We start from the raw sequence: 24,656 nt of genomic DNA on the forward strand, positions 1-24,656 counted from the left end.
GGTATCTCTGTTCCTCCTAACCCTTTAAGGATTGTGTCTCATGAAATCTCGGCTCTGTCCCCTCCTGTAAAAAGCCCAAAGGTTAACTAATTCTTTCCTAATGATGCAGACGGCGAGGTTCAGTGTCATGTGAGAGTACCTTTAAGAAATGGATGTTTGTAAATGGGTGTGTATACAAATATCTGTAGTGAGAGTACCTTTAAGAAATGGGTGTTTATTACTCAGAGAGTGGGTGGAGCTGGGCTGTCTGCCAGTTTTTTACTTTTGCTTTAGGTTATTTGCTGCAGGGTGGTTTTGGTTTCATTTTAGTTTTGGAGAAGCTGCAGTCGCAGCAGGATGTGTGTGAATCTCTGCAAGCTTATGTGTGTCCATTTGCTGATTTCAACGTGATAACTGTTCTCAGTAGTGAATTTAAACCTGAGGTGCTTCTGTTAAAAGGTTTTGTTTTAAGTCTTTTAGATGTTAAAAGGATAGCTCAAGGATAGCTGGTGTTGTATTCTCTGGGGGTTGTATTTGAATTAATTGTTGCTAAAATCTGGGCTATGTTTTTAAAAAGGTTAACTTGAGTTCATAGAATTAACATTGTTTTGCTTAAAAAATACTTTTCCATTTCTGCTGTACCACACCTGTAGAGTGGGGCGTGTGCTGCCCATACCACAATCTATTAAAAGTTGTGGGTCAGGTGAACTCCATGACACACTTTGGGGTTCTCTAAACCCTGGCCCATAACATCAGAACCCTCTTCCCTGCCCTCCGTACAATTGGGGAATGTTTCCTATGTGATTCTGTAACCGTGATTAGGCACAGCATTCCAGGTTCTTCTGACGAGGGCGCTCCCCTCTTGATTTATACCCGACCTTTGAGTACGTACATTTCATTGTTTTAATAGCTTTGCTAATAGTTGCTCGACCTTGGTTAGACATGTTGAGGAAAGTGTGACAGGATGCTAAAAATGCCAATGCTGTCTGTGTAATTCGGATGAGTTTTGTCAGTCTAAACATTGCTTTCTTCCTCTTCTCCCCACCCCCCCTTCCCTCAGGTGTTCTGCCCTCCAGTCGGTCAGCGGTCAGTATGGCCTGGGCACCTTCAGCTTATTGAGGACTCCGGGCACTGCCCTTGCCCTGTGACAGCCTCCCAGCTTCCGGCCCTGTCCACTCAGAGCTCCACAAGTGCGCCAAACGGATGGAACGGAGGCAGTGCGACGGTTCCACACCCACCCCTGCGAAAGCGGGCAGCGAGTGCGGGCAGCAGGCGGGTGACCGGCAGCTACCCCGGTGACGTCAGCAGCAGCCCGCCCACTGCCAGACGAGGTACCACTACTAACATAAAAGCAAAGTACCGCAGACTCTGGAAATCTGAAATAAAAAGAGGGAAATTGCTGGATTAACTCGGCAGGTCTGGCAAGGGAGGAACAACAGAACTAATTAGTGCAAGTATAATTGAAAATGGGCATTGTAACTGATACAATCACATCCTGTCAGCACCGATTGGGAACATTGGCACTGTGCCCTGGTTGCCATGTACCCCAGCACTCAGTGCTTGCTGTCTTTATTTGCTAAAAATATCCAAAGATTGTTCTGAAACCGGGGCCCACGAGGCAGTAGATGTTGCATTTGTTACAGGACAAGCTTTTTGGAGAGGAATTTCTGAAACTGTAAAACCGTGGGCGGAATTTATTGGAAAGATTTCTAAGTGATTTGTGACAGGTTTTGTCGGGAGATTCCTGTCGGCTTTGCAGGCGGGCTCCCCACCGCTATCGAACAGCACCTGGTCACTTTTTTGGGCCCTGGGGAGTTTCTCACCAGTTTAGCCCGCACTGAGCTGAACTTAGAGATCGGGCCGCCATTTTGAAAGGGTGGCTGATCTCTAAATGAGCTTGTGGGTCCCCCACACCCACCCACACAAATGGGCAATGTCACCCCCCCCCCCCCCCCCCCCCCCCCCCCCCCCACAGCACAGTGGTTAGCACTGTCGTTTCACAGCACCAGGGTCCCAGGTTCGATTCCCCGCTGGGTCACTGTCTGCGGAGTCTGCACGTTCTCCCCGTGTCTGAGTGGGCTTCCTCCGGGTGCTCCGGTTTCCTCCCACAAGTCCCAAAAGACGTGCTGTTAGGTAATTTGGACATTCTGAATTCCTCTTCGGTGTACCCGAACAGGCGCCGGAGTGTGGCGACTAGGGGATTTTCACAGTAACTTCATTGCAGTGTTAATGTCAGCATACTTGTGACAATAATCAAGATTATTATTATTGTTATTATTTCCAGCACTTGGTCTGCTATGGCATTTCAAGTGCTAATCTAAATGCTTCTTAAGTGTTGTGTGAGTTCTCGCCTCTACTTTCAGGAAGTGAGTTCCAGTTTCCCAACACCCTTTGGGTGTGAGTGTTTTCCTCAAATCCTCTCTAGATCTCCTGCCCCTTACCTTAAATCTATGCCCCCTGGTTATTGACCCGCCTACTAAGAGGAAATGTTTCTTACTATCCACCCTATCTATGTCCCTCATAGTTTTGTACACATCAATCAGGTTTCCCCCCTCAGCCTTCTCTTGGGAAAACACCTCAGCCCCTCTGCATAGCGGATACGCTCCAGCCCAGGGAACATCTTGGTGAATCTCCTCTGCAATCTCTCTCTAGTGTGTGGTGACTTTTCTGTTCTTGCTGGCATTGTATAAAGGGGGCGGATCATTCAACAGAACATGGCGGTCTGCTCTTTCCTCACAGCAGTGTCCTCTGAGCCAATTGCACAATTGGTCAGGGGGAATTTGACGCTTCGTTGTCAGCTACAGCTGCTGCATGAGGACTGTTTTCCTCGAGCAGCTAATATTTGGCAAAGATAAATGTGATGAGAATATAAGGCACTATTTGATTAACTAGGCCCGTGCCTTTCCCCACCCTCAGCTCATCAACACCACCAAAGACCCTTCATCCAACTCACAGCCGTCTGTGGGATCTTACTGTGCAGCAGTTGCAATGTCGCTGGTCTAGTATATCAAAGATGCAGGTTAACACTCGGGGGGGGGGGGGGGGGGGGGGGGGGGGGGGGTCAAATCCCACAACCAGCAGCAGCATGTGGAATTTGAATTCAATGAATAAATCTGGAATATAAAGCTGGTCTTGCGTCAGTAACGGTGAGCATGAAACCATTCTCAATTGGCGTAAAAACCCACCTGGTTCACTAATTTCCTTTCACGGAAGGAAGGAGAGTTTCACAGCACAGAAAGAGGCCCTTCGGCCCATTGTGTCTGTGCCAGCCATCAAGCACCTATCCACACTAATCCCATTTTCCAGCACTTGTCCACAGCCTTGTAAGATATTACAGTTCAAATGCTCATCTAAATGTTGTGAGGGTTCCCGCCTCTCCCACCCTTTCATGCAGCGAGTTCCAGATTCCCATCACCCTCTTGGTAAATCTTCTGCCACTTACTGTAAAGCTTTAAAATTTCATGGTCACCATTAATTCCAGATTGTTACTGAATACAAATTTCACCATCTGCTGTTGTGGGATTCGAATCCATGTACCCAGGGCAGTGCCCTGCATTACTAGTACAGTGACATTACCACCACTCCAACACCATCCTCAGCTGAACTGGCCTACATGTGACTCCAGAATCCCAGCAACTGCCCTCTAAAATAGCCTAAGATGCCATTCAGTTGGAGTGGCACGGTGGTTAGCACTGTTGCCTCAGGACGCTGAGGACCCGGGTTCGATCCCGGCCCCGGGTCACTGTCCGTGTGGAGTTTGCACATTCTCCCAGTGTTTGCGTGGGTCTCACCCCCACAACCCAAAGATGTACAGGGTAGGTGAATTGGCCACATTAAATTGCCCCTTAATTGGATTTAAAAAAAAAAAAGAAGCCACTCAGTTTAAGGATAATTTGGGATTGGCAACAAATTCTGGTTATGCCAAAGATGGCCATAATCCCTTTCAAAAAATTGTGCTGGATTTTCCCACACGGCAACACAACAATTGTGAAACATTTTGACAGCTTTCAGCAGATGTTACTATAAGGTGGTGTGTCAAGTATCTTCATCACAAAATGATGGCACGGAAAGAGACATTCAGCCCATCGCGCTGGTGCCAGCTCCTCGACTGGAACTACTGCAGTTATTGTGAATGGCACTCTGTTATTTTATAGGAGAGCATGATATCCATCTTGTGCACCGCAGCATCTCCCACGCCCCCACTGACTGTGATGAGATGAATGACCGACCATCTGTTTTGGGAACGTGCATTGATGGTGTTAGTTAAGGTGGGAGAACTCCTCCACAACCCAAAGATGTGCAGGGTAGGTGGATTGGCCACGCTAAACTGCCCCATAATTGGAAATGTTTTTTCAACGATGGGAGAACTCCTTGTTCTGCTTCGAAGTGGACTTGAGAAAGCCCGGGGCCTCACCCATTAGAGAGAAGCTCAGGATATGCAGTACTTCCCTAGTGTGTCCTTGATTATACATCAAGCTGATAGAGTAGAACATTAATTGATACCATCGGGCCAATAGATACTGAAACCCTGCCCTCTGACACTGGCATTCTGCACATCCCTTGCACACTGACCCCGCTGATGATGTAACACTGAACCTCCGCTTGCTTCGTGCTCCACCATTGACAGCCACTCCTCAGGCATGATGTCACGATGGCTCATTCTTCTCCACTTCAGCTTTTCCTTTGTTTTCCGATCACAACCACTCTTTTTTCCTCCCTTTCTGCCGCCATACTCAACGCCTACTCTTTCCTCTTCATGAAGAGGCAATGTGGGGTGCATTTGCAAACAGGGAACAATACAAAAGTGATGTTGTGGATTGTGGGGATGCCGATGATGTTTTTACCCTCTTGTTACCAGGAGCCTGGACTAACACCCCAGGTCGATCTGTGGGGAATGGGGTCCCTGTAACTACCCCTCAGACACTGGAAATGCTCTTGCATGAGAAGGTGAGATATGTCAGCCATTCCTGCTCAAACAATTAACACTAACTGTCCAACCGGCCATTATATCAAGGTTAATTAGTCATTGGTTAATTTTCTTACTCCTTACTGGTCAAGTTTAAGCCTCTTATGATTTTACTCATTGAAGTGTCTCCCACCCACCCCCACCCCCTTTCCTTTGGGTACGAGTCTGTGAAAGGCCCATTATAAATCCAGGTCTTTCTATTTTTCCTTACCTTGGAACTGGTCACAGATTCCCATTGACTTCAGTTTTGCCAGGGCTCCTTGATGCGGGGTGGCACACTGGCACAGTGGTGAGCACTGCTGCCTCACAGCGCCAGGGACCCGAATTCAATTCCAGCCTTGGATGGCTGTCTGCGTGGAGTTTGCGCAGTCTCCCCGTGTCTGTGTGGGTTTCCTCCAGGTGCTCTGATTTCCTCCCACAGTCCAAAGATGTGCAGATTTGGTGTGTTGGCTGTGCTAAATTGCTCCTTAGGGATGTGCGGGTTAAGTGGGGTTACGAGGTTGCAGGGTTAGGGTGGGAGCCTGGTCAGAGGGCCGGTGCAGGTCCATTGGGCTGAATGGCCTCCTTCTGCACTATAGGGATTCTAGTAAAGAAAACTCATTGTTTGAGTTGATCCAGTTGTGTCAAGGCATTTGAACAATTGGTTTTGCTTCATTTGGGCTAACCAAATGAATCCAATCAGCAAATTGAGGGATGTATTAAAAGGCATCCTTTATAAATGCATACTGCATCGAAGTAAACAGAATCTCGAAGAAAACTTAAAGGGGTCGATAAAACGCCCCGGTCCCCATTGTGCCCACCGGATATGGGAGGCTCAATTGCACTGGAGACTGGAGCGAACATAGCTACAGAATAGGGACAGTCGGGAAGGATGACTCCCTTGACCGCCCACCGCCTGGGCCTATTAATGGCCAGCTTGGCCAGGTCCATGAGGAGGTCATTCCCCCCAACCCCCCACCCCACCACCCCACACCTTCACACTGGGTGCCTAAAGATCAGGAGCGTGGGGCTGAAGCGAAACCAGAGAGAAAGCAAACAGATCTTTCCGAAAACTAAGCAATTGGGTGTGTTTGTGTATGCTCTATCATCAATTGCAGGAACATCAAATCCTCAGGATGGGGGATGAAATCAGCCGCCTAATTATTATTGAAAGTGAATCCAAGCGTAAAGACTCCATCGTTATCAACCTGTGCAATGAGGTTGCTGCCTTAAGACAACGGTTATCGCAGGCGAATTCCAGCCAAAACGATGTGGAAATCACGCAGCAATTAGTAACATTAGGCAGTGACATTGAAGCCAAACAAGAGCAAATTGAAACGCTGAAAAATGAGGTACGACACTTTTTTGACTATTGCGTTCACTCTTGTGTGGTGTATTTCGAGTGAATCGGGCAAAATATGGGCTTGCTGCCTTGCGTGCAAACATTGGCGTCATTGGTGCTTTTGGATAGCAGACGTAATTAATATGATCCAGAGATGGGTTTTGACACCAAATCATTTGACTTGTTGAAATGCAAATGTTAAACTCCTGCAGTGACCTGAGTTCACTTTCCCGGGATCCCGAAGCAACACCTGGGAACAACTTAAAGCAAAATATTCACATTAAATGCTCATATTGAGGTTGACAAAGTCTTGTTGTCCCATAGAATCCCTACAATGCCGAAGGAGGCCATTCGGCCCATTAAGTCTGCACACACCCTGCGAAAGTGCACCCTACCTAGGCCCAGTCCCCTACCCTATCTCCGTAACCCCACCTAACCTGTGCATCTTTGGACTGTGGGAAGAAACCGGAGCACAATGAGAGGACCCACAGAGATAGAACATAGAACATACAGTGCAGAAGGAGGACATTCGGCCCATCAAGTCTGCACCCACCCACTTAAGCCCTCACTTCCACCTGATCCCCGTAACCCGATAACCCCTCCTAACCGTTTTGGTCACTAAGGGCAATTTATCATGGCCAATCCACCTAACCTGCACATCTTTGGACTGTGGGAGGAAACCGGAGCACCCGGAGGAAACCCACGCAGACACGGGGAGAATGTGCAGACTTCGCACAGACAGTGACCCAGCGGGAAATCGAACCTGGGACCGTAGCGCTGTGAAGCCACAGTGCTAGCCACTTGTGCTACCGTGCTGCTCAAAGATGCGGGGAGAATGTGCAAACTCCACACAGTCACCCAAGGCTGGAATTGAACTCGGGTCCCTGGTGCTGTGAGGCAACAGTGCTAACCTGTCCTTGTTTTCAGCTTTTAAAAATGTTAATAATTCACAATGCCACCTCCTCATCTGCCAGACATGCCCTTCCCGAATTAAATAGGAGCAGGAGCAGGCTATTTGGCTCCTCGAGCCTGCTCTGCATTGAATAAGATCATGGCTGATCTGACTGGGGACTTGAATCCAATTTCCTGCTTGCCCGCACTGCCCCATTACCCATGGCTCTCTTGTCTACCAAAAATCTGTCTAATTTGGCCCTAACTGTATGACCCATGACTCACCTTCCACTTGCTCACTGGGGAAAAGAATTCCAAACTCTAATGACCCTCTGAGAGAAGAATTTCCACCTCATCTCCAGCATAAATAGAAGACCTCTTGGCCGGGATTCTCCCCTACCCAGCGGGGTGGGGGGTCCCGGCGTGTTGGAGTGGCGTGAACCACTCCGGTGTTGGGCCGCCCCAAAGGTGCGGACATCTCCGCACCTTTAGAGGCCAAGCCCTAACATTGAGGGGCTAAGCCCGCGCCGGAGTGGTTCCCACTCCGCCGGCTGGCGTGAACGCCCTTTGGTGCCACGCCAGCCGGGGCCAAAAGGAGTTCGCCGGTCGGCGTAAATCCCCGTATGCGCCAGAGCGTCAGCAGCTGCTGACGTCATACCGGCGCTTACGCAGGGGAGGGGGTCTCTTCCGCCTCTGCCATGGTGAAGACCATGGCGAAGGCGGAAGAAAAGCTTGGCCCCAATCGTGGGCCAGGCCACTGTGGGGGCAGCCCTGGGGTCAGATCGCCCCGCGCCCCCCCAGAACCCTGGCACTTGCCCATGCCGCCAATCCCGCCGGTAAGAGAGGTGGTTTAATCCACGCCGGCGGGAGAGTCTAGTCAACGGCGGGACTTTGGTCCATCGCGAGCCGGAGAATCGCCGCGGGGGGCCCTAAACGCCATCAGGTTTAGGCCCTATCTGCTTCACATTTCCTCACAAGACAACCCCTTCATCCCGGGAATCCGCCTAGTGACCCTCCTCTGAACTGCTTCCAATGCAAATATGTCTCCCTTTGTGTAAGGTGACCAAAGTTGTACACGGTGCTCCAGATATGGTCTCATCAATGCCCTGTGCACTTCTAGCAAGACTTCTCTACTTTTATACTGCATCCCTCTTGCAATAAAGGGGTGGCACGGCGGCACAGTGGTTAGCACTACTGCCTCAGCGCGCCAAGGACCCGGGTTCAATTCCGGCTTTGGGTGACTGTGTGGAGTTTGCACTTCCTCCCCGTGTCTGCGTGGGTCTCCTCCGGGTGCTCCGGTTTCCTCCCACAGTCCAAAGATGTGCAGGTTAGGTGGGTTGGCCATTCTAAATTGTCCCTTAGCGCCCAGAGGATGTACAGGTTAGGCTACGGGGATGGGGCGGGTGAGTGTGCCTAGGTAAGGTGCTCTTTCAGAGGGTTGGTGCAGACTGGATGGGCCAATTGGCCTCCTTCTGCACTGCAGGAATTCTATGGTTCTAACATTCCATTTGCCTTCCTAACCACTTGTGCTTGCAGGTTAACTTGGCGTGAATCATGTACCAGGACACCCAGATATCAAAGTATTGTGGAGTACTTCTGGATTGCTCCATGTAAATGATTCTATTTTCCTATTCTTCCTGCCAAAGCGGATAACCCCGCATTTTTCCATGTTAGGCTCCAAATCCATGTCTAATTGTGGTTAGATGGGCATCAGTACAGTTCCCCAAGCCCAGCACTAGTTATGTCCTGGCCTCTGTGATTTGGTTATCTGCTGAATTCAAATTGTGCAGTGTGAGGATGGGTGCTGACAACGGATGATGAATAATTACATTGCCCCTTTGGTTAAAGATTGCCAAGCTTCAGAAGGGCTCCAGTGAGGTAATGCGGCATTCTCTGACTGAGAGAGATTTGGAGATCACGAAACAGAAAAATGAAATTGAAAAGCTGAAGGAGGACAATAATATTATCACAGGTAGGAGAGCAATATCGGGCAAAATTCTCCCATCGGGAGACTAAGTGCCGACGCCGGAGTGAAAACCGGAGTGTTTCACTCCGGCGTCGGAGGCCGCTCCTCGCCCCCTATTCTCCCACCCCCAGGGGGCTAGGAGTGGCGCCGCGTAAATTACGCGGCTGGCGTTGCGTAAATGACTTCACCCACGCATGCGCAGATTGGCCGGCGCCAACCCGCGCATGCGCGGTTGACGTCCTCCCCGCGGGCGCCCCGCAAGACATGGAGGATTGATCATGCGGGGCGGCGGATGAAAAGAGTGCGTCCTTTAGAGACGCCGGCCCGCTGATCGGTGGGAACCGATCGCGGACCAGACCTCTACTGAGCGCCCCCCCTGGTGCTCGATCCTCCCACCCCCACCCCCCCACAGGCCGCACACGCAGCGTTCGCGCGCTGTTCACGCCGGCAGCGACCAGGTGCGTTTGGCGCTGGCGTGAACCCGTCGGATTGGGCAGGCCGCTCGGCCCATACGGGCAGGAGAATCGCCGCTCGCCCGCTACAAACGGCGAGCGGCGATTCTCCGAGCGGCCTGTCGTGAAACGCGGCACGCCGGTTTTGGGGGAATGGGGTGGGAGAATCACTTGCGGGTGCCAGGGCGGAGTGGCGGGAATCGCCCGGCACTCCCGCGATTCTCCCACCCGGCGTGGGGGTCGGAGAATTGCGCCCATAGTGTTCCAGTCAGAAAACACACAGTCCATGACAGGTTGGCGTACACCAAGCCAGTGGGTCGTGTCAGTGCCAGGTGGATAACAGGGCGGGTCAATGTCAGGCGGGTAACAGAAGGGGTAACAGGATGGGTCAGTGTCAGGTGGGTAACAGGGTGGGTCAGTGTCAGAGGGTAACAGGGTGGGTCAGTGTCAGGTGGGTAACAGGGCGGGTCAATGTCAGAGGGTAACAGGGCGGGTCAATGTCAGGTGGGTAACAGGGTGGGTTAATGTCAGGTGGGTAACAGGGTGGGTCAATGTCAGGCGGGTAACAAGGTGGGTCAGTGTCAGAGGGTAACAGGGCGGGTCAGTGTCAGGTGGGTAACAGGGTGGATCAATGTCAGGCGGGTAACAAGGTGGGTCAGTGTCAGAGGGTAACAGGGTGGGTTAATGTCAGGTGGGTAACAGGGTGGGTCAGTGTCAGGTGGGTAACAGGGTGGGTCAGTGTCAGGCGGGTAACAGGGCGGGTCATTGTCAGGGGGTAACAGGATGGGTCAATGTCAAGGGGTAACAGGGTGGGTCAATGTCAGGGGGTAACAGGGTGGGTCAATGTCAGGTGGGTAACAGGGGGGTCAATGTCAGGTGGGTAACAGGGTGGGTCATTACCAGGTGGGTAACAGGGTGGGTCAGTGTCAGGCGGGTAACAGGGTGGGTCAGTGTCAGAGGGTAACAGGGTGAGTCAATGTCGGGGGTAACAGGGCAGGTCAGTGTCAGAGGGTAACAGGGTGGGTCATTGTCAGGCGGGTAACAGGGTGGGTCAATGTCAGGGGGTAACAGGGTGGGTCAATGTCAGGGGGTAACAGGGTGGGTCAATGTCAGAGGGTAACAGGGTGGGTCAATGTTGGGGTAACAGGGTGGGTCAATGTCAGGTGGGTAACAGGGTGGGTCAATGTCAGGGTAACAGGGTGGGTCAGTGTCAGAGGGTAACAGGGTGGGTCAGTGTCAGGTGGGTAACAGGGTGGGTCAATGTCAGGGTAACAGGGTGGGTCAGTGTCAGAGGGTAACAGGGTGGGTCAGTGTCAGAGGGTAACAGGGTGGGTCAGTGTCAGGTGGGTAACAGGGTGGGTCAATGTCAGGTGGGTAACAGGGTGGGTCAATGTCAGAGGGTAACAGGGCGGGTCAATGTCAGGCGGGTAACAGGGTGGGTCAATGTCAGGTGGGTAACAGGGCGGGTCATTGTCAGGTGGGTAACAGGATGGGTCATTGTCAGGTGGGTAACAGGGTGGGTCAATGTCAGGGGGTAACAGGGTGGGTCAATGTCAGGTGGGTAACAGGGTGGGTCAATGTCAGAGGGTAACAGGGCGGGTCAATGTCAGGCGGGTAACAGGGTGGGTCAATGTCAGGTGGGTAACAGGGCGGGTTAATGTCAGAGGGTAACAGAGTGGGTAAATGTCAGGGAGTAACAGGGCGGGTAAATGTCAGAGGGTAACAGGGCGGGTCAATGTCGGGGTAACAGGGTGGGTCATTGTCAGGTGGGTAACAGGGTGGGTCAATGTCAGGTGGGTAACAGGGTGGGTCAATGTCGGGGTAACAGGGTGGGTCAATGTCAGGTGGGTAACAGGGTGGGTCAATGTCAGGTGGGTAACAGGGTGGGTTAATGTCAGAGGGTAACAGGGTGGGTCAATGTCAGGTGGGTAACAGGGTGGGTCAATGTCAGGTGGGTAACAGGGTGGGTCAATGTCAGGTGGGTAACAGGGTGGGTCAATGTCAGAGGGTAACAGGGTGGGTCAATGTCAGGGGGTAACAGGGTGGGTCAATGTCAGGTGGGTAACAGGGTGGGTCAATGTCAGGGGGTAACAGGGTGGGTCAATGTCAGGTGGGTAACAGGGTGGGTCAATGTCAGAGGGTAACAGGGTGGGTCAATGTCAGGGGGTAACAGGGTGGGTCAATGTCAGGTGGGTAACAGGGCAGGTCATTGTCAGGTGGGTAACAGGGCGGGTTAATGTCAAATGGTAACAGGGTGGGTAAATGTCAGGGAGTAACAGGGTGGGTCAATGTCAGGTGGGTAACAGGGTGGGTCAATGTCAGGGAGTAACAGGGCGGGTCAATGTCAGGTGGGTAACAGGGTGGGTCAATGTCAGAGGGTAACAGGGCGGGTCAATGTCAGGTGGGTAACAGGGCGGGTCATTACCAGGTGGTTAACAGGTTATTTCATTACCCGGCGGGTAATGGGGCATGCCAATGCTAGGTGGGTAATAAATTCAGCTCTGATTAAACTTTGGGCCATTTTAATGCCACAGAGCTGCTTCCCACTCACTTCAACTGTGGCCTGAGCTGGAAGTGCAGAAAATCTTTCTCACGACAAAAGTAGCAGGTTTGGCTGTGAGGTCCCTATCCACTTCCCGACTGCATTGTCCCTGACAGGAAGCTCACTGCCACTTCCCTCTCAGGCTGAAAATTACAGTCAGGACCCAGACCCAATATAAACATGTTACGAAGGATCCCACGGCTTTGTGCAGGGATCCTTGCGCTGTCCGAAGTTGGGAGGTAAAATCCAGAGCTGGTCAGCCCCTGGTGGATACGTTACTTGGGGCCCATTTGCCACAGTTTCCACTTGGTCAAAGGGGGCTGACTGATAGAGCGGGTCGGAGTGACAGGTGGGTTAGGCAGGTATATCGCTAAGCCTGTGACAAAGAGGCATTAGTCGCGGACGTTGGTGGAGCGGGTGCGAAAATCTTGTTGCAAACTGTCCTGACGTTTGCTGCGTTCATCCTGGGGCAGGGCTGGTGACCAGCTTACAGCGCGAGATCACTGCTAAAGACCAGCAACTGCTGCGGGTGGATGCAGTGGGAGAGAAACTGAGGAAAGAAATCCGAGACAAGGATGGTCAGTTGGCAGCCATGTCGGCCAAGGTAAGCCATGGTGTGGGGTTGGGGGGGGGGGGGGGGTTTAAATGGGTAAAAGCGGATTGAGGTAGAGGATCAGCCATAACTTTACTGAATGGCGGAGCAGGCTCGAGGGCCTATGCTCCTGCTTCTATTTCTTGTGTAAAGCAAACCAGAGGCGCTGAGGCCAAGTCTCACTCTCCTCGGTTGCTTCCCCCACTGTGATCAACGAGTTCAGCTTAGGCCTGAGATTGAATGTGATCCACCTTGCCCTCTACGGCTCAGCCAGTCACTGGCATTAACGGGTTTGAACATTGGCGCTTTCAGCGCAGGCCTGAACAACTGGAGCTGACTTCCCTGGAGAATGGGGAGCCTGCCCCGAATGAGACCCTTTCGGATCTTTTGCATTTGAGTATCTAATTAAAAATCCTTTCTGATTCAGTTTTCTAGAATGAGAGAAAGCGGGGTCCACCAGGAGGAGCTGGTGAGCAAACAGAAGGAACTGGTGACCTGCAGGCATGTGAGTGAAACTGGAACACGCATGGCCATTGAATGAGAGTTTTTAACGTTCACTTGGCCAGCCCCTCTTCTGAGGAGAGAGTGAGGAAATGGGCCTGTGTTCGCTAGAGTTTTGAAGACTGAGAGGTGATCTCATTGAAACTTCTTACCGGGTGTGACAGGGCAGACGTGGGGAGGCTGTATCCCCTGGCTGGTGAGTCTAGAACCAGGGGGGCACAGTCTCAAAATGATGGGCAGGCCATTTAAGACTGAGATGTGGAGGGAGTTCTTCACTCAGAGAATGGTGAATGTTTGGCACCCTGTATCCCAAATCATTGAGCATGTTCATGGCAGAAATATCTGGACACCAATGACATCAAGGTGTATGGGGATAGTGTGCAAAAACGGTAGGTGATTGGCCATGATTGGTTTGAATGGTGAAGCTGGCCCTCTACTATTGAAACATTTTCTTATGTTCCCTCCTCTCGTTTTCTGCCTTCCTGTATTAACGGTGCAGATTCTTGTTGTAAATGTCCGCTGTGGTTCCCACTGATAGAGGCTTCTGCCTCTGAGTCACAAAGTCCTGGGTTCAAGTCCTGCCTCAGGGCGCGAGCACAAAAAAATCTAGACTGTCACTGCAGCGCAGCACTGAGGGAGGACGACACTGTGGGTGGTGCTATATTCTGGATGCCTCTTTAAACCAATAGCCCAGCTACCTGCCAGGATGGGTGTAAAGGAGAACATGCAAACTCCACACAGACGGTCGTGTGTAACTCAGGTTCCTGACGCTGTGAGGCAGCAGTTCTAACCACTGTGCCACCCACGCCTACAACAGTGGCCGTAATTCTTTGGGATTCTCGACGCGATGGCCTGACGCCGGTGTAAAAAACAGCGCAAACCACACTGGCGTCGGGACGACCGAAGTTGCGGAATTCTCCGCAGAGGGGTTGGCACCGCACCAGCCGGCGCCGAAGAGACTGTGCGAGTTAGCACACGCGCAGAACCGCTGGCGTGGTTCAGCGCATACGCAGGCCAGCCGCTGTATTCTGGCGCATGCGCAGGGGGGGATGTCTTCTCCGCGCGGCCATGGCGGAGCCCTACAGGGGCCAGCACAGAAGGAAGAAGTGCCCCCATGGCACAGGCCCGCAGATCGGTAGGCCCCAATCACGGGCCAGACCACTGTGCCACCCCCCCGGGGGTCGGTTCTCCCCGCGCCCCCCCTGAGGACTGCACCAGCCAACTTACCTGCCAGGTCCCGCCGTGTGGGACCATGTCCAATCCATGCCGGCGGGCCTGGCCAGAAACCGACGACAGCTCGGCCCATGGGGGTCCATAGAATTGCCGGGGGGGGGGGTCACTGCCAACGGCCCCCGACCGGCGTGGCGTGATCCCCGCTCCCCCCGCCGAAAACCGGCGCCGGAGAATACGGTAGCCGGCGTCAGAGCGGCAGGGCGGGAGTCACGCTGCCCCCCGGGGATACTCTGACCCAGCGGAGGGGGGGGGTTGGAGAATCCCGCCCATGGTGTTTGTGAAAACTGCTATATAAAACACAAATCTTTCTATTCTTTAACACACATGTGGCCAAATTCCTCTCTGCTATTTTAACACAACCCATAGCCACGGAACAGTACCAATGACAATTGTGGTCCTAGCCTCCTGTAATGGAGTTTTATTCCGCTGGAACATTGAATGGCCCAGCCGAGGCGGTCTTCTCACAGCTGGTAAGCGTGGTCTGGTCAGGATGTTTTGAGGCAAATGGAAGAGAGGAATGTCATGATTTGCAAACATGCAGCCAATGAACACTCAGAATAGGACACAACCAATGAGCAGTCAGGACACTCAGATGGCATCACCACAAGGGGGAATGACATAAACAATATAAAAGGGATGAGGCACTCACACCCGGCCTCTTTCCACAGACAGACATCTAGAGAGTTAGACAGGGTTGATCAGCAGCATCACACCCCAGCAGGTGGCTTAGAGCAAGCTGGTACAGTTAGACTGAGTTACTACAGTTAGATTAGCAGAGAGTCGAACTCATTTGAGAACTGTGTTAATAGTTCAATAAACACATTGAACTCATTTCAGAGTCTGGAGCACCAATTAGCAGCCTGTGTTATCCGAAGCAGCATAACACAACAGGCACAACAGGAAAGAGGGAAGATGAAGGAGTTTGTTGAGCTGTAGTGCCCCTAATGGTCCATTTGAAATCAAGTTTGTCGGAGAGCTCCGAATATGTCAGCGGTCTACATTCTGCACCGAGCAAGGATGTGTGGTACAAATCAGACGTAGATTTAAGGGGATCTATTTTTTTATGGTACAAGTTGATGGAACCATCAATTCACTAGACACGTGCTTTAAGATATGAACAGTGGTTTTAATCTACTTACAACAGAGCCAGCCTGTTCCGCGTTGAACTCTCGATGAACTGAACGACTGGCTCTGAGCATTGGTATTTATACAGCAGTCCAGGGGGAGGAGTCGTGGGCGGAGCCAAGGGTGGAGCCCTGTACAAACTCCTAAGCATTCCCAGCGCTACTCCCCCTAGTGGTCGGGTAACGCAACTGCGCTTACAAATGCATGGTCTCATGTATATACAATACAGTGTGAATTACGGAGTTACATTCACCACACAAGTGGACCACACTCCCACAAGTAACAGCTTGGTGTTTAGATGCTTAGCATTTCAAAAAAGAGCTGAATAAATCGCTGACTGGGAAAGGGATGGTAGGTTGGAGATTGGCTGAAATACTTTGTGGATTTAGTCTGGAGACTGGGGAGGAGGAAAATGTTAGCAGTGGATGAGGAGATATCAGACCAGGGTTTAACAGTGGAAATGTGAAAATGGATGAATGTTCTGGCATAGTTCCATTGAACATTCCTTCAGGGGGTTAACTGGGTGGGGTCAGTCCTCGATAGGGGAGACTGTGCACGGTCCACAGGGGGGAGTGAGTTTTTAGGAGCCATACGGCCTTGTCTAAACCTCTGCTTGCTGATTTTCTACATAATTAATTAAGGATGGGAGAACAGTAGTGGAGGAAGGAAAATTACTGCCACTTTTTCTGTTTGTGTCAGAATGCGAAACAATTGGAGAGTCGAATTAAAGAGCTGGAGTCCGAGGTCAAACAGCTCCGCAGCCAGCAGGCTGACATAAAGACCAGCATCTCTGAAGAAAAGCGGGTAGGCAATTTTTGTTACCCATCCCCAGTTGCCCTTGAGAAGGTGAGCTGTCTGCTTGAAGCTCTGCTGTCTATGACTCTTGTATCATCTGTTCCTGCCCCTATTTTTCCGGCTTATTTTGTACCAGGCCACTCAATTGCTGTGGAAGAGACATTTGGACTTGAACCATCAACTCTGTTTCTCTCTCCACAGACACTGCCAGACCTGCTGAGTTCATCCAGCATTTCCTGTTTTTATTACTCAGTTCCTGCTTGTTTTGTTTCAGGCCCAAGAACAGGTCCAGGACGAGTTGGAGAGGACCAGGCTACTGCTTCAGGAGATGGGCCGAAGGGAGCGGCTGGTGAGGGTAGATCTGGAGCAGGCCCAAGCCAAGGTTAGAGAGAAAGCTGCCATGTTTAGACCGAGACTTGGGAGCGCAGATTCACAACTAGCACACACGGAGCTGGACCAACACCAGGGGAAGGCCAGACTGGGAGTGGCTTCGAGAGCCGCACTGTACCATTAGCCAATGTCTGACAGGAGCTGAGTGCAGCCAGTGTGCCAACCTGCCTCAGCTGGTGGTTCTGGCTCAGAAGAAGCACTCAGAAGGATGTTAAATGATGAGCCTGCTTAACTGTATCACTGTCATTTTCTGTTTGATACTGGTGTGGCCAACCTTACTAACGCTTTGTAAACTTTGACTCATCCAAAAGTCTGCTGCCTGTACCCTAACTCACCACCAGGGCCCATTCATCCATCACTCCTGTGCCCGCTGACCTGCACTGGCTCTAGTCCAGCAACATTTTGATTGTGTAATTCTCACCTTTTATGTTCCGATCCTTCAACTCCCTACTTCTTTAACTTGCCCCCCGGCCCTATCAACACCAACTTGCATTTATGTAATGCCCTTGACGCAGTAAAACACCCGCAACAATCCGCCGAGATATCTGCACTGTTCTAGTTCTGACATCCTTGAGCATTCCTGATTGCCATCGTTCCGCCAATGGTGACTGTGTCTTCAGCTGCCCAAAGCCTAACTCTGGAATTCCCTCCTTAAACCTCTCTGTTTCATTCCCTCTCTCTCCTCCTAAGATATTCTTTTGCTTCTTCGACCCAGCTTCTGTTTTCATTTTTCTTTTTGTGGCTTGATGTCAAATTTGGCTTGAGAATGTTCCTGTGAAGTGCTTCACCACATTATAAGTGCTGTGTAAATGCAAGTTGCTGTTATAATTTTTGTGCGCCTTAGGACATGAGCGCACAGTCAAGGCCGCAGTGTAATACTGAGGCAGTGTTGCATTGTTGGTGGTGCCATCTTCAAATGTGATAGTAACCAAGGGTGCTGTCCCCATTGGCTCCATGTCAGTATCACCCTTGCAGAAAGGCCGACCTGTTTCCTTATTGCCCAATATGCATCTGCACACAGCTCGACCCGGGGAGTGCAGCACGACCTTGGCTAACAGGACAAAGTCATTGACCCAGGTCAGCTTCTGTTGAGTTGCCTGTCACCTTTCTGAATGAAGCCATGTGTCATTGACCAGGCTGGTTAAACCTTGGGTCTGTCGGGTCAATGTCGCCCAATCAGCCACATCATCGGGAAAGCCAGTTGGCATCTATATGACACCTCCGGGGATCTCCCAAAGTGTTTTGCATCCTCTTGTGGGGAAGACGCATAACTAGGGGACAGCAATACAGCATGGTCACCAAGAATGCCAATAGGGAATTCAGGAGAAACCTCTTCACCCATATGAAGGTGAGAATGTGGAACCCGCTACCACAGCGAGTGGTTGAAGTGAATAGTGCAGATACATTTAAGGGAAAGTTAGACAAGTGTATGAGGGAGAAGGGAATAGAGGGTTACGATGGTAGATTTAAATGAGGAAAGATTGGGGGGAAGTCAAGTGAAGTTTAAACACCAGGATGGGCTGAATGGCCTTTTTCTGTGTTTTATATCCTACGTTAAGTGTAATCACTTTTGCGAAGTTGCTAAAGTTAGTCTACACCTATTCTCATTGAGCGCAGTTATTCTGAATAATTTAGTGATGGCTGAGGGAGGAATGTTGGTCAAGAGCCCCAGAACAGAAGAACTTCCTCTGCAACGTATCTTTAAAGTCCATGTGAGTCAGGGCGGCACGGTGGCGCAGTGAACTGGGTTCGAATCCCGGCCCTGGGTCACTGTCCGTGTGGAGTTTGCACATTCTCCCTGTATCTGCGTGGGTTTCACCCCCACAACCCAAAGATGTGCAGGGTCGGTGGATTGGCCATGCTAAATTGCCCCTTAATTGGAAAAAAGAATTGGGTACTCTAAATTAAGAAAAAAGTCCATGTGAGTTGCCTTTTTACAGACCTTAGTCTGATGTTTCATCCATAGGTTGGCACCTCCAACAATGCCGCACTCCTGCTACGCCACGAGAGTGTCAGCACAGATTGAAAGCTCGTGTCCTGGAGCGGAGCTTGCACTTCGCAATCCTCGAACTCAAGGCCACCAGGCTACCACTTGATCTAATGACATTTGAAGTAGAGCTATCAGTTGCTTTTTATTGAAGAATGTGCTTGTATCAGGGTGAGATCTGCTTGGCAATTCAGCTGTGATAATGTAATAATGAATGTCTCCCAACTTCATCCTAAAACATCCTGTTGTACTTGTGCAGCTGGAGCGGTTCCGAAGCCGAATCATGCAGACCACGTACTCTGCTCCGGGAGTTCAATCTCCTAAGGAGGCTCTTTCAGATGAGCAGGTGGGTTCCTGTTATTGTAGCAATGGGTCCAGTGACTGAGTGCTGTACAAAGGGCCGGAGGAAAGATCAGACCTTGAGCGCAATGGGGACCCTACTCCAGTATTCTGAGATACACATAACTGGCCAACTCCTCAGTGACCACTCAAACACCTTGGGGGTGAGATTCTCCGACCCCCTGACGAATTCTCCGGCGCTGGTTTTTTGGCAAGTCGGGGGCCATTGGCAGTGGCCCCCTCCCCCCCCGGCCTAGGCGCCGGCCTAGCCCCCGAAGGTGCGGAGGATTCCGTACCTTCCGGGCGGCCCGATGTCGGAGTGCTTCACGCCACTCCTTGGCGCAGGTACGGCCCGCCCTGCCGGATACCGGAGAATCCCAGCATGCTGAGAAACTGCTGCCATTCTCATTCTGGTTTCCATTGCGCTGCCTATCCTTCGTTTGTATTGCATGGCAGGTTCAGCAATTTTAAGTCAGATACGTACATGTGGTTCTAAATACACAGAGGGGCAATGTGTCCAGATCTCACTGCTGGCTTGTATTGCACTAGTGCTGCCCAAAGTAGGGCCAAAATGGTGTCCCTGTTGGCAAGTGCCATGATCTCATTGAATGGCGGAGCAGGCTCGAGGGGCCAGATGGCCTACTCGTGCTCCTAGTTCTTATGTTCTTATGTCCTTGACTTAATCTGCAGTGGCACTTGGTGCTTTGCGCCATTCCATTTGTGCTGCTTCCCCGAGGGCTCAGCTGGTTAAGGCCTAACCGGAAAGATCCCAGTTTCCATTCCTGCCCTGTGTTAGGATGCTGGTTGGGGTGCTGTAATCAATCGACAGTTAGAAATGAAGATTGTAGGGCAGCACGGTGGCCTAGTGGTTAGCACAACCGCTTCACGGCGCTGAGGTCCCAGGTTTGATCCCTGCTCTGGGTCACTGTCCGTGTGGAGTTTGCACATTCTCCCCGTGGCTGCGTGGGTTTCGCCCCCACAACCCAAAAATGTGCAGAGTAGGTGGATTGGCCACGATAAATTTCCCCTTAATTGGAAAAAATAATTGGGTAATCTAAATTAAAAAAAAAAAAATGAAGATTGTTCCAGCTCCCTTTGTAGCCCCGTCACTCTGATGAGTCAGAACATTGTGGGTTCAAGTCCCACACTCCAAAGTAGTAACCTGGGCCGACACACCCAGTGCATTACTGAGGGGGTGCTGCAGTGCCAGAGATGCAGTCTCGAAATGAGAGAGTAAACTGAGACCCAGTCTGACACTTCAGATCCTGTGGTTCTATTGGAAGAAGAGAAAGGGCCATTCTCCAAAATATCTTGGGCTATTTTTATCCCTACATACATGTGGTGAATGTAATATATATATATGTATATATGATAATTCACACTGTCTTTGTAAGCGCAGTAGCGCTATCCTACCACTAGGGGAGTAGCTCTGGGAGTACCCAGGAACTTGTACTGGGCTCGACCCTTGGCTCCGCCCATGACCCCTCCCCCTAGTGCAGCTGTATAAATACCCTTGTCCAGAGTCAGCCTGAGTTCACTAAGAGTTCATCAACGGGTAACAGGCTGGCTCTGAAGTAAGTCGATTAAAGCCTAGATTCATATCAGAAACACTTGTCTGGTGAATTGATGGTTACATCAATTAGGAACTGGACTCGGCCCCTCGAGCCATCCATTCAATAGGATCATGGATGACCTGACCATAACCTCAACCCCACATTCCTACCTCACCCCCCTCAATGACCTTTCACCCAAACTCACTTTTTAAAAAAACTGGTGATTACCTCATTCTTCGTTGTGGAACCTTGATGATTATAACTTGGCTTGTGTTTTTCTGCTTTGCAAGAGTGCATATCGAAGGATTTAATTGACTGTAAACTGCTTTGGGCTGTCCTGACATCAGGCAAGGTGCAACGTCAATAAAAAAAAAATCTTCCTTTCTGGTCATTGCCCATGGATCCCCTTTGGAAACCCGGAATGGTATCAGGGCTTCGCCGTGATGCTACCCAGGGTTCGGAAGCTTGTCAGCACTGATCATCTAAGCTCGTGCGTGACCAGTGGCCACTTGGTCTGAGAAGCTGTCCCAACAAGAACCATTGCCTTCAAGAGGAGAGGGGTGAAAATTGACATTACAAAATTCCGCAAAATTCAAAACCCGCAAAAAAAAAAAAAATTGAAGTCGAAATACTTTCTCACAAGCTGATTAATTCCCAGGCTGCTTTACTGGGTCAGTGATAGGAATGTGAGGCACACTTCATTTACTGTACTGACTTGCTGGTGTATGTTGCCAGCAGACAAGTTTAAGCTTGTTTTCTTCCTATAATTGTCTGGTTAATGATGAGTAAATTGTACTTTTACATTGTACAGCTTCAAGATCTTTAAATCAAATTAAACATTGTGGGAACCTGATAATGCAATGAGACTGCAAAATAAACGTCACTGCACTTTAACTTACTCATTGTATGTGAAATGTTTTGAAATGTTTCTGAAAAATAATATGGCGGTGTATATTATATTATATATATATGTACACATATACACCTTGATTTCAAAAGCAATAAGTGCGCAAGCAATTTTGAATCATAGAACAGAAACAGCACAGGAGACCATTCAGCCCATTGTGTCTGTGCTGGCTCTCTGCCAAGAGCAATTCTCCAAGTGCCGCTCCCCCACCACTTTCCCAGAACCCGGCAAATACTTCCTCTTTGGGGAATGATCCAGTTCCCTTTGAAAGCCACACTCTCAGACAGTGCATTCCAGATCCTAACCACTCGCTGTGTGAATCTGCCACCACCACACTCTCAGACAGTGCATTCCAGATCCTAACCACTCGCTGTGTGAATCTGCCACCACCACACTCTCAGACAGTGCATTCCAGATCCTAACCACTCGCTGTGTGAATCTGCCACCACCACACTCTCAGACAGTGCATTCCAGATCCTAACCACTCGCTGTGTGAATCTGCCACCACCACACTCTCAGACAGTGCATTCCATATCCCAACCACGCGCTGTGTGAATCTGTCTCCACCACACTCTCAGACAGGGCATTCCAGATCCTAACCACTCGCTGTGTGAATCTGCCACCACCACACTCTCAGACAGTGCATTCCAGATCCTAACCACTCGCTGTGTGAATCTGTCTCCACCAAACTCTCAGACAGTGCATTCCAGATCCTAACCACTCTCTGTGTGAATCTGCCTCCACCACACTCTCAGACAGGGCATTCCAGATCCTAACCACTCTCTGTGTGAATCTGCCTCCACCACACTCTCAGACAGTGCATTCCAGATCCTAACCACTCGCTGTGTGAATCTGTCCCCACCACACTCTCAGTCAGTGCATTCCAGATCCTAACCACTCTCTGTGTGAATCTGCCTCCACCACACTCTCAGACAGACAGTGTATTCCAGATCCCAACCACTCTCTGTGTGAATCTGCCTCCACCACACTCTCAGTCAGTGCATTCCATATCCCAACCACTCGCTGTGTGAATCTGTCCCCACCAAACTCTCAGACAGACAGTGCATTCCAGATCCCAACCACTCACTGTGTGAATCTGCCTCCACCACACTCTCAGACAGTGTATTCCAGATCCCAACCACTCGCTGCGTTAAATAAAGAATTGTGGGCAGCACGGTGGCTCAGTGGTTAGCACTATTGCCTACGGCACTGAGGACCTGGGTTACTGTCCGTGTGGAGTTTGCACATTCTCCCCATGTCTGCGTGGGTGTCACCCCACAACCCAAAGATGTACAGAGTAGGTGTATCGGCCGTGCTAAATTGTCCCTTAATTGGAAAAAAAATAATTGGGTACTCTAAATTTTAAAAAAATAAAGAATCGTCTAATGTTACGTTACCTCTTTTGCCAGTCACCCTAAATTGGTGCCCTCTGATTCTCAACCCTTCTGCCTGCAACAGTAGTGGACTCGCCATCACAAAACGCATTCAAATGGTCATTGGATAGGCATATGGACGATAAGGGAATAGTGGAGAGGGACTTTAGAGGGGTTTCACAGGACGGCGCAACATCGAGGGCCGAAGGGCCTGTACTGCGCTGTAATGTTCTATGTTCTATGTTCCACGCCAATGGGAACAGTTTCTCCTTATCTACTCTACCCAGACTCCTTGTGGCTCTGAACACTGCTATCAAATCTCCTCTCCACCTTCTCTTCTCCAGGGAGGACAGCTCCAGCTTCTCCAATCTATCTGCCGAACTGAAGTTCCTCCCCTTCGGACTAATTCTCCTGAATCTTCCCTGCACCATCTCTATTGCCTTCACCTCCGTCCTAAACTCCGGTGCCCAGAACTGGACACAATGCTCCCTTTGAGGCCAAACCAATGTTTTCTGCGCAGGTTTACCATAACTACCTCGCTTTTGTAATCTGAAGCCTCCATTTATAAAGCCGCGAATTCCTTCAGGTATTTTTTTTCAAGCCGCTCCCTCAACTTGCCCTGCCACCTTAAGTGATTTGTGTCCGTATACTTCTCAAATATCTGTTCCCGGTTTCCGGTGTGGCAGCTTTGGCGTGTCATGTTGGCTTTGTTTATTTTGTTCCTATTTCTCACTCTGTTCCTTGGCACTGCCCCCCCCCCCCCACCCCACCCCCGCTGTTTCTTGTCACCTGCTGCATTCATTGTCGATTCTAAGAGCCTGCCCCAAAGTTGGCACGTTGCTCGCCTTAAAAAAAAGGCAACAGAACAGGAACGGTCAAAGCAGCTAGAGAAAAAAATTGTATTTTTAAATCTAGCAGGAGCGAAAGGAACACATCCGCCTTCAAACTAGTTATTATATATTTTTTTCTTTTATACATTTAGAGTGCTCAATTCATTTTTTCCATTTAAGGGGCAATTTAGCGTGGCCAATCCACCTACCTGCACGTCTTCGGGTTGTGGGGGCGAAACCCACACAAAAACGGGGAGAATGTGCAAACTCCACACGGACAGTGACCCAGAGCCAGGATCGAACCTGGGACCTCGGCGCCCTGAGGCCGCAGTGCTAACCCACTGCGCCACCGTGCTTCCTTCAAGCTAATTATATCAAAAGCGAAAGTGAAACATAAAACGGCGGAAACCCGAAATAAAAATGCTGGAAATGCGATTGGAGCAGAGAATTGTCGAGGCCAACACACTCCAGTGTCTACCTCCCATCCTCGAAACCCTATCGTGGACAAAGGGTTTGCTCCCTTTCAAGCTCTTTCATCACCATGGCCACAAAACATCGGGTGTAAAAGAGATAGAGTGGGGATGGGGTTGGGAAGGCATCGCAGATGTGGTCAGATTTATGAAGACAACATACATTAGATTTTGAAAATAAGTTCTGGACTATGCGCGGGTAGTTTCTATATAAGGACATGGTAGTCGTGTGTGGCATCGTTTCTATGACGGCCAAGGGGAAGAGGTTCTGATACTTTGAGCTGATGAAGGGGGCAAACCCATTAATCACAATAGGCTATGGAGGATGGGAGGTAGTCACTGGAGTGTTTGGCCCCACACATCTCTGCTCCAATCATATTTCCAGCAATTTTTATTTCAGATTTTCTGCCTTTTGCTTTACCGTTGCTCTTGATGTAATTAATT

At 50.4% G+C, this 24,656-nt stretch overlaps 1 protein-coding gene across 3 annotated transcripts in view; it reads left to right on the plus strand.

The window, feature by feature from the left end:
• The window catches only part of fhad1 (forkhead-associated (FHA) phosphopeptide binding domain 1), a 44,270-nt gene that overhangs the window by 13,726 nt on the left and 5,888 nt on the right, over positions 1-24,656 (plus strand). The window contains exons 4-12 of one of the 3 annotated variants that reach the window (XM_038773724.1): positions 1,040-1,310; positions 4,838-4,926; positions 6,043-6,276; positions 9,006-9,129; positions 12,591-12,721; positions 13,137-13,214; positions 16,268-16,372; positions 16,638-16,745; positions 19,000-19,086. In XM_038773724.1, coding sequence (XP_038629652.1) covers positions 1,040-1,310; positions 4,838-4,926; positions 6,043-6,276; positions 9,006-9,129; positions 12,591-12,721; positions 13,137-13,214; positions 16,268-16,372; positions 16,638-16,745; positions 19,000-19,086 — 1,227 coding nt within the window. Of the gene's footprint in view, positions 1-1,039; positions 1,311-4,837; positions 4,927-6,042; positions 6,277-9,005; positions 9,130-12,590; positions 12,722-13,136; positions 13,215-16,267; positions 16,373-16,637; positions 18,592-18,999; positions 19,270-24,656 lie in introns of those variants that run through there. The other 2 variants (XM_038773723.1, XM_038773722.1) reach the window with 2 other exon arrangements.

This window comes from Scyliorhinus canicula, chromosome 16 (assembly GCF_902713615.1).
Source record: "Scyliorhinus canicula chromosome 16, sScyCan1.1, whole genome shotgun sequence".
Lineage (NCBI taxonomy): Eukaryota > Metazoa > Chordata > Chondrichthyes > Carcharhiniformes > Scyliorhinidae > Scyliorhinus > Scyliorhinus canicula.